General features: G+C 50.1%; 1 protein-coding gene across 1 annotated transcript in view; it reads left to right on the forward strand.

Annotated features, from left to right (window-relative positions):
• The first annotated feature begins 5,957 nt into the window (after positions 1-5,957).
• Positions 5,958-12,792, forward strand: part of LOC311101032 (isthmin-1-like) — a 35,605-nt gene continuing 28,770 nt past the window's right edge. The window contains exon 1 of the mRNA XM_084142044.1: positions 5,958-7,212. Coding sequence (XP_083998170.1) covers positions 6,898-7,212 — 315 coding nt within the window. The 5' untranslated portion in view covers positions 5,958-6,897. The remainder of the gene's footprint in view (positions 7,213-12,792) is intronic.

Consider the following 12,792-nt stretch of genomic DNA (forward strand, 5'->3'; position numbering starts at 1 on the left):
TAGGCATGCAGCTTCCCCTCTGATTACTACGCTATTCGCATCACTACACCCTGTGGCCTTGCCCACACACTTAGCACACAAACACACAAACACACACACAAACTAAAACCATACAAAGTCCTATTGAAGCTAACACCAAGTCCATTAAAAGTAACTGATTACTGTAATTACCATTGATTATAATGGAACCCTGGGGCCTGTTCTACCTCAGATTAGATGATGATCCATGTTGCTGACTGTGTGTGATTGTGTGTGTGTGTGTGTGTGTGTGTGTGTGTGTGTGTGTGTGTGTGTGTGTGTGTGTGTGTGTGTGTGTGTGTGTGTGTGTGTGTGTGTGTGTGTGTGTGTGTGTGTGTGTTCTGTTATTCTTTTTACTTCAGACAATTAATTATAATAGATAGTAGTTCTTCATAATTATGTTACTATATGATTATCATAAAAGTGGTTTTAAAACAAACCCACCCATGTTTAGAGCAGTTTGGCAACACAGACGTATCTAACCGTAGACGTGCTTGTTTTAATGTAAACATGGAAGACAGTGAATTGTTCTGTCCGTATCCTCAGCGACTTTCTCGGTATGTCTAGATGCTGTACATGCAATAGCCAAGACTAAGAAAAAACCTCCCGTCCGAAAATATACAGAAAGTCCTCATCTTGAAATATCAGATTTACTGGAAAGTTGTTTCGCTGATCAGTAGCCACAAAGAACCACACACAGGATGAATGAACCACGGACAGGATGAATGAACCACGGACAGGATGAATGAACCACGGACAGGATCAATGAACCACACACAGGATCAATGAACCACAGACAGGATGAATGAACCACACACAGGATGAATGAACCACACACAGGATGAATGAACCACAGACAGGATGAATGAACCACACGCAGGATGAATGAACCACGGACAGGATGAATGAACCACGGACAGGATGAATGAACCACGGACAGGATGAATGAACCACAGACAGGATGAATGAACCACAGACAGGATGAATGAACCACAGACAGGATGAATGAACCACGGACAGGATGAATGAACCACACACAGGATGAATGAACCACGGACAGGATGAATGAACCACGGACAGGATGAATGAACCACAGACAGGATGAATGAACCACGGACAGGATGAATGAACCACGGACAGGATGAATGAACCACGGACAGGATGAATGAACCACAGACAGGATGAATGAACCACGGACAGGATGAATGAACCACAGACAGGATGAATGAACCACGGACAGGATGAATGAACCACGGACAGGATGAATGAACCACGGACAGGATGAATGAACCACGGACAGGATGAATGAACCACACACAGGATGAATGAACCACGGACAGGATGAATGAACCACGGACAGGATGAATGAACCACGGACAGGATGAATGAACCACGGACAGGATGAATGAACCACGGACAGGATGAATTAACCACGGACAGGATGAATGAACCACAGACAGGATGAATGAACCACAGACAGGATGAATGAACCACAGACAGGATGAATGAACCACAGACAGGATGAATGAACCACAGACAGGATGAATGAACCACGGACAGGATGAATGAACCACGGACAGGATGAATGAACCACAGACAGGATGAATGAACCACAGACAGGATGAATGAACCACAGACAGGATGAATGAACCACGGACAGGATGAATGAACCACACACAGGATGAATGAACCACGGACAGGATGAATGAACCACAGACAGGATGAATGAACCACAGACAGGATGAATGAACCACAGACAGGATCAATGAACCACAGACAGGATGAATGAACCACAGGGATTCTCCAAGTAGTGTATTGTAAGTTACCATGACAATAGCATTGAACTCTGAAGATATCATTCTTATTGCTATAGAATCTCTGATGTTTGGAGCCTGAAGGCCTGCCCTGCCCTGCTCTGTTCTAGACCTCCTCCTCCTCTTCTTCCTCCACCTCCACCTCCTCACACTCATCCTCCTCCTCCACTTCCTCCTCCTCCTCTTCCTCCAGAAGGGGGAGCAGGCGGATATGTCAGTCATTTTTAGGCACAGACTGGTACAGTCTGTTTGGTGGTTGATGTGGTGTCTTTTCAACCTCCTTTAGTCAAACACTTCTTACTGAACAAGCCCTGATCTAATGCTATTTTGCTTCAGACAGGTCCTGCTGGCTTTAACATCAGTTAGCTTAGCCTGGCTCCCATCTGTTAGCTTAGCCTTGTTCCCATAACTTAGCTTAGCCTGGTTCCCATCAGTTAGCTGTGCTCTCATCAGTTAGCTTAGCCTTGCTCCCATCAGTTAGCTTAGCCTGGTTCCCATCAGTTAGCTAGCCTGGCCCACTCCAACTCAGTTAGCTAGCTAGGCCCCCTCCAAGTCAGTTAGCTAGCCGGGCCCACTCCAACTCAGTTAGCTAGCCGGGCCACCTCCAAGTCAGTTAGCTAGCCGGGCCACCTCCAAGTCAGTTAGCTAGCCGGGCCCCCTCCAAGTCAGTTAGCTAGACGGGCCCCCTCCAAGTCAGTTAGCTAGCCGGGCCCCCTCCAAGTCAGTTAGCTAGCCGGGCCACCTTCAAGTCAGTTAGCTAGCCGGGCCACCTCCAAGTCAGTTAGCTAGCCGGGCCCCCCTCCAAGTCAGTTAGCTAGCCGGGCCCCCTCCAAGTCAGTTAGCTAGCCGGGCCCCCTTCCAAGTCAGTTAGCTAGCCGGGCCCCCCTCCAAGTCAGTTAGCTAGCCGGGCCCCCCTCCAAGTCAGTTAGCTAGCCGGGCCCCCTCCAAGTCAGTTAGCTAGCCGGGCCCCCCTCCAAGTCAGTTAGCTAGCCGGGCCCCCTTCCAAGTCAGTTAGCTAGCCAGCCACCCTCCAAGTCAGTTAGCTAGCCGGCCCCCCTTCAAGTCAGTTAGCTAGCCGGCCCCCCTCCAAGTAAGTTAGCTAGCCGGGCCCCCTCCAAGTCAGTTAGCTAGACGGGCCCCCTCCAAGTCAGTTAGCTAGCCGGGCCCCCTCCAAGTCAGTTAGCTAGCCGGGCCACCTTCAAGTCAGTTAGCTAGCCGGGCCACCTCCAAGTCAGTTAGCTAGCCGGGCCCCCCTCCAAGTCAGTTAGCTAGCCGGGCCCCCTCCAAGTCAGTTAGCTAGCCGGGCCCCCTCCAAGTCAGTTAGCTAGCCGGGCCCCCTCCAAGTCAGTTAGCTAGCCGGGCCCCCTCCAAGTCAGTTAGCTAGCCTGGCCCCCTCCAACAGGTCTGGAAAACAGATGTCCAGCCTCCCCAGCCTCTCCACATTCCCAGCCTCAAACCACTAGCACTCTCTTAAAAGGCACTCAATATTAACAGAAAGGGAGAGAGGCCGGTATGGTCTGCAATGCTCTGCCTGGTTGAGTCCCAAATGGCACCCTATTCCCTACATAGCGTGCACCTTCAGGCCCTGGTCAAAATAAGTGCACTACATAGTGCACTACAAAGGGTGCCATTTGGGACATTACCTCTCAGAAACATCTGTCTAGCTAGACTCTAATGGGTCAGGCCCCACCAGCAGCTCTGTCTGTCTGTCTCCCTCCCTCTCCGCTTGCCCTGTGTCTGTCTGCCTGCCTGCCTGTCTCCCTCCCTCTCCGCTTGCCCTGTGTCTGTCTGCCTGTCTCCCTCCCTCTCCGCTTGCCCTGTGTCTGTCTGCCTGCCTGTCTGTCTCCCTCCCTCTCCGCTTGCCCTGTGTCTGTCTGTCTGCCTGCCTGTCTCCCTCCCTCCCTAATTGCCCTGTGCCTGCCTGCTTGTCTCCCTCCCTGCTTGCCTGTCTCCCTCCCTCCCTGCTTGCCTGTCTCCCTCCCTCTCTGCATGCCCTGTGCCTGCCTGTCTGTCTGTCTCCCTTCCTGCCTGCCTGCCTGCCTGCCTGCCTGCCTGCCTGCCTCCCTCCCTCCCTCCCTCCCTCCCTCCCTCCCTCCCTCCCTCCCTCCCTCTTTGCCTAGCTGTCTTTCTGTCTCCCTCCCTCCCTGCTTGCCCTGTGCCTGCCTGTCTGTCTGTCTCCCTCCCTCCCTGCCTGCCTGCCTGCCTGTCTGTCTCCCGCCCTGCTTGCCCTGTGCCTGCCTGCCTGTCTCCCTCCCTCCCTGCATGTCTGTCTCCCTCCCTCTCTGCTTGCCCTGTGCCTGCCTGCCTGTCTCCCTCCCTCCCTGCTTGCCTGCCTGTCTCCCTCCCTGCTTTCCTGTCTCCCTCCCTCCCTGCTTGCCCTGTGCCTGCCTGCCTGTCTCCCTCCCTCCCTGCCTGCCTGTCTCCCTCCCTCTCTGCTTGCCCTGTGCCTGTCTGTCTGTCTCCCTCCCTGTCTGCCTGTGTTTAGATGTTCTTTTGAACCTCAGCTCTGTGCAGGCTGTACTTATTGGAATGGCATGTGGCTGGCTGCTATTCTGAAGGGGGATCCTCTGGTAGACCTTTGATGTCCAGACACCTGTCAGTACAATGTGTCCAAGGCTGCAGATTCTCTATCTTCCAAGGGCTCAGCTGTGTGGAGATGTGGGCTATAACGGAGCTAACGTTATCACTTGTTTGTGCGCTATGACCCCGATACACATAGCCACAAGAAGAAAACAAGGTAGCTCCTGATCTGCCGGGGAGGGGTGGAACCAGCCATGACTAAGCATTTTTAGGTCCAATATATAAGACGTCAGCATTTCCTGTTCATTGGGCTCTCACCCTATCCACTTTGGTGTGCGTATTGTGACCAGCTCCCTTATCGATACGTTTTTAATAAAGTTAATATTCTGATTGGTGATTGACCTCGTCTCTCCTCATTATTGATTAAAATATCCACCACAGTGCCAAACAGCCGAACCCTCCCCCCCCGCCAAAGACCTAAATGAACAAGAACATCACAAAATGTTGCCATAATATATGCTGGGAAGCATACGGTAAGCTTTAGCCTACACATAGAACTGAATTAGCTGACCATCTTGAGATGGCGAGTCAGTCAGTCGGGGAGAAGTCCTCAACTTCAAAACGCTGTTCTCTCTATAGCAAAGCTAGCTAAGCTTACATCGCTGTAATCACTACTGGCCTTGTTTGTTGTGATTGAATGGCAAAGACACACCCAAGAAACACCCACATCAAACCACACCCCTAAGACAACTCTTGTTTGCCTTCAGTCTTAATGAGCATTGATGAAAAATAAGGCCCAATCAGGAAGTGCAGTCGCCCTTTAAAGTGACCATTTGTTTTAGGGAAGTGCACTATCGGGAACTGAAAGTAGATCCTACTTGGTGATCAGTGATCAGGTTCTTTGAAGAGGGCAATTTAAAAAAACAAAGTGCTTAAAAGGTGATCAGTCTCTCGCACACCATTTGTCTTGCTGGGGTGTAAAGCAGACCCATCTTTCCTGATGGTGTGTAGATCAGCAGGAAATAGACACAGATGCAAATAACAGTGTCTCTCAGTCACCCACTATGGCCTAGCAGGCCTGGTCACTCTTTGGGCATGTTTTTGTTTCATATTTGAAGGTTGGCCACATAATTTATTTTTGCTAATGTAGCCTAATAGCTTAAATGTATCATGTATAATTTGTAACATCTTTCACGTTTGAAGTCGATATGTTCAGTTCATACAATTACATCGGGCAACATGTGCAGATACCGAGGCTACAGAGCGGGTTGCCTGGTGACTTGCTTGTGATTCGCGCATGGTGATTTGACTTGCCACCTTTGACTAGAAGGGTGGCAGTTAATGTCAGAAGTTACTTTTCGTAGCGGTTAGAACTTATGCAGCAGGTTGAGAGAATTAACGTAACAGGTTAGGATAATTAAGTTCAGGTTTGGAAAATAGTTAGGGTTAGCTAAAATACCCCCAGAAATCAACTTTCGACGTCAATTTGACATAAACGGTATCTCTCCTAGCGAAAGGGAGAGAAAGGGGGAGGGGGACTTGATAGCGAACCAGCAGAGGGGCGGATAAATAAACACTGGGAGCGCACTGCGAGAGAAAACAGCCAGAATAGGAGTGTGGACTGGCTGCGGTTTGGTTAACACTATTTGGACTCCGTGAGGAACGGGACGCACTTCGAGCTTGGATTGGATAGCTACTGGTTTTATGCTGCGCGGAACTCAGCCCAAAACTACCACCACCAAGTCTATATTCGCGACTACAGGATGGATTATGGTTGTGGTTGAAAAGGAGGACTCTTCAAACTAGAAAATATTATTTTTGGGGGGAGGGAAGGGGGGGATCCACTTCTTGGCGGTTGGATGGTGTGCGAAAGGTAGCCACACCATCTCGTTCATTCCCTGCGCAAATTCAAAATGACGTTTTTGGATAGAGGATAGCCTATGTCATGCATTAGGGATAATGTGTCCAAACCAAGGAGTGCTGCATAACAGATGAGAGAGAGAGAAGGGAACGAGAAGGTTTGATTCTAAAGCTGAGCCAAGGTCTTCGGGTAAACAGTGGAGAATGCGGTGGGGGAAACACGGGGCTGGAACTGGGCTCCAAGATTCTTGATCGTGGAGAGGACTCCACCTGGAGTGCAACAAGCGATAGCCTACATGCTTATAACATGCTAAATTGTGCGCAAAAAAAATTGTCCCGCTGTTATTTAATCACGTTACCCATGCATGGGCAGTTTTACACAGTCGCCCTGACAGCATTTGGAGAATTAAAACTTTGGAGATCCCACGCCAACATAGAAGAGGCATAGTTGAAGGGGATTCCACAGGGATACCAAAGGAAACCTTGCTGAATGGACCTTTAACTTTGGCTTAAGGTGATCCTTATTATACATCGAAGCCGCACTCACTTTTTGGCACATTTGAAGACCGCTCTCCACCGAGGCTGGTCTGATGTAATTCAAAAGAAACAAAATCAACCTAACATTACCTAACTGATCCCAAATACAAACTTTTGACCGATTTTATTTTCTGGATTACTCTGTTCTATGTCCTATCCCCCATTTCCCCTTAAAATTGTAATTCTGAACCCCGAAGTGGCTCCTAAGTGGTGTTGTGGCTCCTCGCCCGCAGCGGATCCGGAGCTGGGAGTGTCTGCAGCGGGAGGTGTTGGCGGAGGACCCCCTGTCACACCGCAGGGACCCAAGACCGGTCAGGTCAAAAATATGGTTCGATTTGCGGCAGAACTGTTGTTGATTTTAGGACTTCTACTTCTTACCTTACATATCACGGTGTTACGGAGCAGCCCGCTGCGCCAAGGGAATGTAACTTTGAGCCAGGATCAGCATACAGCGCTTGCAGAGGTGAGTGCTATTTATTATTATTATTATTATATTCTGTCTGAACCTGCAGTGCAGGATACGTTGCAGGAACTCTTTAGGCTATTGTGTTTGGGTTTAGGGCTCAATATCAAAATCGGGAATAAGCCTGTAACTTCTATTCTATGGGATCCACAGTCCTGTCCGGAAATGTAACTCTGTGTTGTTTATTTTTATTTTTAATCGCACTGCTTTGCTTTATCTTGGCCAGGTCGCAGTTGTAAATGAGAACTTGTTCTCAACTGGCTTACCTGGTTAAATAAAGGTAAAAAAAAAAAAAATGCTTCTGTGACACATTGGGTATGATATGGAAAGTGAAAATGGTCTATTTAACTGACCACAGAGTTGGATAACCGACATGACATATTATGGATGAACACATTCCCAGAGGGTCATTCTGAGTCCTTAGGGTTGGTGATATACAGACCCGTTACTCAACTGGTGGATCGGATCCAGACCCAGAACGGGGTCAATACATGTCCCAATTAAAAAAATAGTATATATATATATATATATATATATATATATATCCCAGGGGTGTCCTTAGGGTTATATATAACATTTTTTTTACTCAGTCGGGCTTCGACCCCTGGTATCATATAAACCACATAAGACATGGAAGAATGCATACAATTGCAGGAACTGAGCTTTAAAACTGCAAAAATAATCTCTGCCCCGTGCAAAATGTGCAAAATTGCGGGAAATTAGCTTTAAAACTGCAACATTTTCTCTCCGCCAACAAGAGGGGTGTGAACAGTTTGGGGTCCCCATGGGTTGGGGGTTTGTTACTACGCCAGTAAATTACATTATCCAGTCGGACCTTTGCCACCTAGGAAACGTGCGTGACCGGACCTTCCCAAATAGTACTCGAGTACCCCTGATATACAGTATAAAGAGGCAGTCAAAGAGCCTCAGCCCCCCCTGGGAGAGGCTGGTGGGAAGAGGTGAAATGGAAGATGGAGAGAGGGGTCAGGAGGTCAGAGTCCACTCACCTTCGTCATAGCCCCGGGGGTTCCAGGCCCTAGCTGCAGGCACTACTCTGTCATCACAGGCCTCGTCACTGTCACCCTAGTCTCCTCCTTGGGGGGATGGGGAGAGAAGTCAGGTCAGCCCTGGGGGTACACACCCTGCCCGCCACATCCCAATGGTGTGGTCTGTAGTCCTAGAGTAACACAGGCAGACCCTGTTAACACTGCTCTGAGGGTTTTCTGGCTTCACATGACTATTATATTCACCTCTGTTGGAGTCCTTCTGTTGGAGTCCTTCTGTTGGAGTCCTTCAGTTGGAGTCCTTCTGTTGGAGTCCTTCTGTTGGAGTCCTTCCGTTAAACCATCGTTATACTGCAGCTTTACATCTCTTTTTGTCTCCCCATTTGAACTCGGATCCATCACATTTCATCCCCTCTGATGACGGGAAATGTGTCTGTTTTGTTCAGGCAGACCCTTGTATCCACCTCGCCTTCTGGATGATAGCGGGGTGAACAGGTCGTGGCCCGGGTGGTTGTTGTCTGGATGATAGCGGGGTGAACAGGCCGTGGCCCGGGTGGTTGTTGTCTGGATGATAGCGGGGTGAACAGGCCGTGGCCCGGGTGGTTGTTGTCTGGATGATAGCGGGGTGAACAGGCCGTGGCCCGGGTGGTTGTTGTCTGGATGATATTGGGGTGAACAGGCCGTGGCCCGGGTGGTTGTTGTCTGGATGATAGCGGGGTGAACAGGCCGTGGCCCGGGTGGTTGATGTCCTTGATGATAGCGGGGTGAACAGGCCGTGGCCCGGGTGGTTGTTGTCTGGATGATAGCGGGGTGAACAGGCCGTGGCCCGGGTGGTTGTTGTCTGGATGATAGCGGGGTGAACAGACAGTGGCTCGGGTGGTTGTTGTCTGGATGATAGCGGGGTGAACAGGCTGTGGCCCGGGTGGTTGTTGTCTGGATGATAGCGGGGTGAACAGGCCGTGGCCTGGGTGGTTGTTGTCTTGATGATAGCGGGGTGAACAGGCCGTGGCTCGGGTGGTTGTTGTCTGGATGATAGCGGGGTGAACAGGCCGTGGCTCGGGTGGTTGTTGTCTGGATGATAGCGGGGTGAACAGGCCGTGGCCCGGGTGGTTGTTGTCTGGATGATAGCGGGGTGAACAGGCCGTGGCTCGGGTGGTTGTTTTCTGGATGATAGCGGGGTGAACAGGCCGTGGCCCGGGTGGTTGTTGTCTGGATGATAGTGGGGTGAACAGGCCGTGGCTCGGGTGGTTGATGTCCTTTATTATCCTTTTGGCCTCTCTGTGACATCGGGTGCTGTAGGTGTCCTGGAGGGCGGGTCGTTTGCCCCCTGGTGATGCGTTGGGCAGACCGCACCACCCTCTGGAGAGCCCTGCATGTTGCGGGTCGGTGCAGTTGCCGTACCAGGCGGTGATACAGCCCGACAGGATGCTCTCAATTGTACATCTGTAAAAGTTTGTGAGGTTGAAAAGTAGCCTAGTTAATTTTAAGTGGAAAAAGAACCCTGCTGAAAATGAATCTGTAATCAGGTGTATAGCCGACAGCCGGCGCTAATGGAAAACACTGGGATTACAGCCTGGGACAGGGGCAGGTTGAAGATGTCAGAGAAGACACCCGCCAGCTGGTCAGCAAACACTCTGAGGACGCGGCCAGGGATGCCATCTGGGCCGGCGGCTTTGTGAGCATTCACTCTTGAGAGTTTTCCTCACGTCAGCTTTGGAGAGTGAAAGCAGCTGGTCACCTGGAGCAGCGAGAGTCTTCCTGGATGACTCGGTATCGTCCGCCTTCGAAGCGAGCATAGAATGTGTTGAGCTCGTCTGGGAGGGAGGCTTCGGTGGGCACCACACAGCTGGATTTGCCTTTGTAGTCTGTAGTCCTTGCCACATGGGACGCGAGTCTGATGAGTTGTTGAACATCAATTCAAGTTTGAGTCTCTGTTGTCTTTTTGCGTCCCTAATGGGTTTGAGGAGCTCGTACCTGCTTGCGTTGTACGCGCCGCGCACCACCGAGTCATCTGACATTGAATGCTGCCGTACAGGCTCTCAGCATTGTACGGATATCTCTGTTCGTCCAGGGTTTTTGGTTAGGGTATGTCCAGATTGTTATTGCGGGTACATCATCATTATTATTATTATTATTATTATTATTATTATTATTATCATCAACACATTTCCACATTGACGATGTGTATTCCTCAATGTTGATGGATGAGTCCTGTATTGATGAATCTTTGAACATACAGTATTCCAATCAGTATTCTCAAAAACTATCCTGCAGCGCTGAGTCTGCCGCCTCTGTCCAGTGCCTCACTATTCTCTGTGTTGGTGACTATGAAGACTGCTTCCGGGTGAGAGGATTCTTGCTGGCTAATAATCTCACAGTTCGAGGAGTGCCACCTTCGTGTTAGCTTGTGGCGGTATGTACACAGCTGTGATAATAACACACGTGAATTCCCTCAGCATATAGTGGGGTCTGCATTTTAGCATCAAACTCCAGGTCGGGTGAACAGGAGATCGAGATGTTTTCAACTTCTGTACACCAGGAAGTGTTGATGAGGAAGTGTTGATGAGGAAGTACACACCTCTACTCTTACCAGAAGCCGCCATTCGGAAAATGGAAACACGTCCGTTAGCCATGTCTCTGTAAAAACAAAAGACAGCATTCCCTGATGTCCCTCTGCGATTGATGCCTTGCTCTGAGTTCACAACTGTTTTTTCCCCCAGCAATTGGACATTAGCCAGGATGCTAGGAAGAGGAGGCCGTGTAGCCATCAGGATGCTAGGAAGAGGAGGCCGTGAAGCCATCAGGATGCTAGGAAGAGGAGGCCGTGAAGCCATCAGGATACTAGGAAGAGGAGGCCGTGAAGCCATCAGGATGCTAGGAAGAGGAGGCCGTGTAGCCATCAGGATACTAGGAAGAGGAGGCTGTGTAGCCATCAGGATACTAGGAAGAGGAGGCCGTGTAGCCATCAGGATACTAGGAAGAGGAGGCTGTGTAGCCATCAGGATACTAGGAAGAGGAGGCCGTGTAGCCATCAGGATACTAGGAAGAGGAGGCTGTGTAGCCATCAGGATGCTAGGAAGAGGAGGCCGTGTAGCCATCAGGATACTAGGAAGAGGAGGCCGTGAAGCCATCAGGATGCTAGGAAGAGGAGGCCGTGAAGCCATCAGGATGCTAGGAAGAGGAGGCCGTGAAGCCATCAGGATGCTAGGAAGAGGAGGCCGTGTAGCCATCAGGATACTAGGAAGAGGAGGCTGTGTAGCCATCAGGATACTAGGAAGAGGAGGCCGTGTAGCCATCAGGATACTAGGAAGAGGAGGCTGTGTAGCCATCAGGATGCTAGGAAGAGGAGGCCGTGTAGCCATCAGGATACTAGGAAGAGGAGGCCGTGAAGCCATCAGGATGCTAGGAAGAGGAGGCCGTGTAGCCATCAGGATACTAGGAAGAGGAGGCTGTGTAGCCATCAGGATGCTAGGAAGAGGAGGCTGTGTAGCCATCAGGATGCTAGGAAGAGGAGGCTGTGTAGCCATCAGGATGCTAGAAAGAGGAGGCCGTGAAGCCTTTTCAGCCGGGCTACATGTCGGCTGGAGTGGTGTAAAGCTCTCCGCCATTGGACTCTGGAGCAGTGGAAACGCGTTCTCTGGAGTGATGAATCACGCTTCACCATCTGGCAGTCCGACGGATGAATCTGGGTTTGGCGGATGCCAGGAGAACACTACCTGCCCGAATAATGGAGGAATAATGGTCTGGGGCTGGTTTTCATGGTTCAGGCTAGGCCCCTTAGTTCCAGGGAAGGGAAATCTTATCGCTATAGCATACAATGACATTCTAGACGATTCTGTGCTTGCAACTTTGTGGTAACAGTTTGGGGAAGGCCCTTTCCTGTTTCAGCATGACAATGCCCCCGTGAACAAAGCAAGGTCCATCCAGAAATGGTTTGTCGAGATCGATGTGGAAGAACTTGACTGGCCTGCACAGAGCCCTGACCTCAACCCTATCGAACACCTTTGGGATGAATTGGAACGCCGACTGCGAGCCAGGCCTAATCGCCCAACATCGGTGCCCAACCTCACTAATGCTCTTGTGGCTGAATGAAAGCAAGTCCCCGCAGCAATGTTCCAACATCTAGTGGAAAGCCTTCCCAGAAGAGGGGAGGCTGTTATAGCAGCAAAGGAGGGACCAACTTTGAATAGGTAACTCTGGCGGAAGTAACCACCAGCCCCAATAACACTGACTCAGATCCACTTCTAGTAGAAACCTCCAACCCCAATAACACTGATTCAGATCCACTTCTAGTAGAAACCTCCAACCCCAATAACACTGATTCAGATCCACTTCTAGTAGAAACCTCCAACCCCAATAACACTGATTCAGATCCACTTCTAGTAGAAACCTCCAACCCCAATAACACTGATTCAGATCCACTTCTAGTGGAAACCTCCAACCCCAATAACACTGATTCAGATCCACTTCTAGTAGAAACCTCCAACCCCAATAACACTGATTCAGATCCACTTCTAGTGGAAACCTCCAACCCCAATAACACTGATTCAGATCCACTTCTAGTAGAAACCTCCAA

The sequence above is a fragment of the Coregonus lavaretus genome (genome assembly GCF_964263955.1).
Source record: "Coregonus lavaretus genome assembly, chromosome: 25".
Taxonomy (NCBI): domain Eukaryota; kingdom Metazoa; phylum Chordata; class Actinopteri; order Salmoniformes; family Salmonidae; genus Coregonus; species Coregonus lavaretus.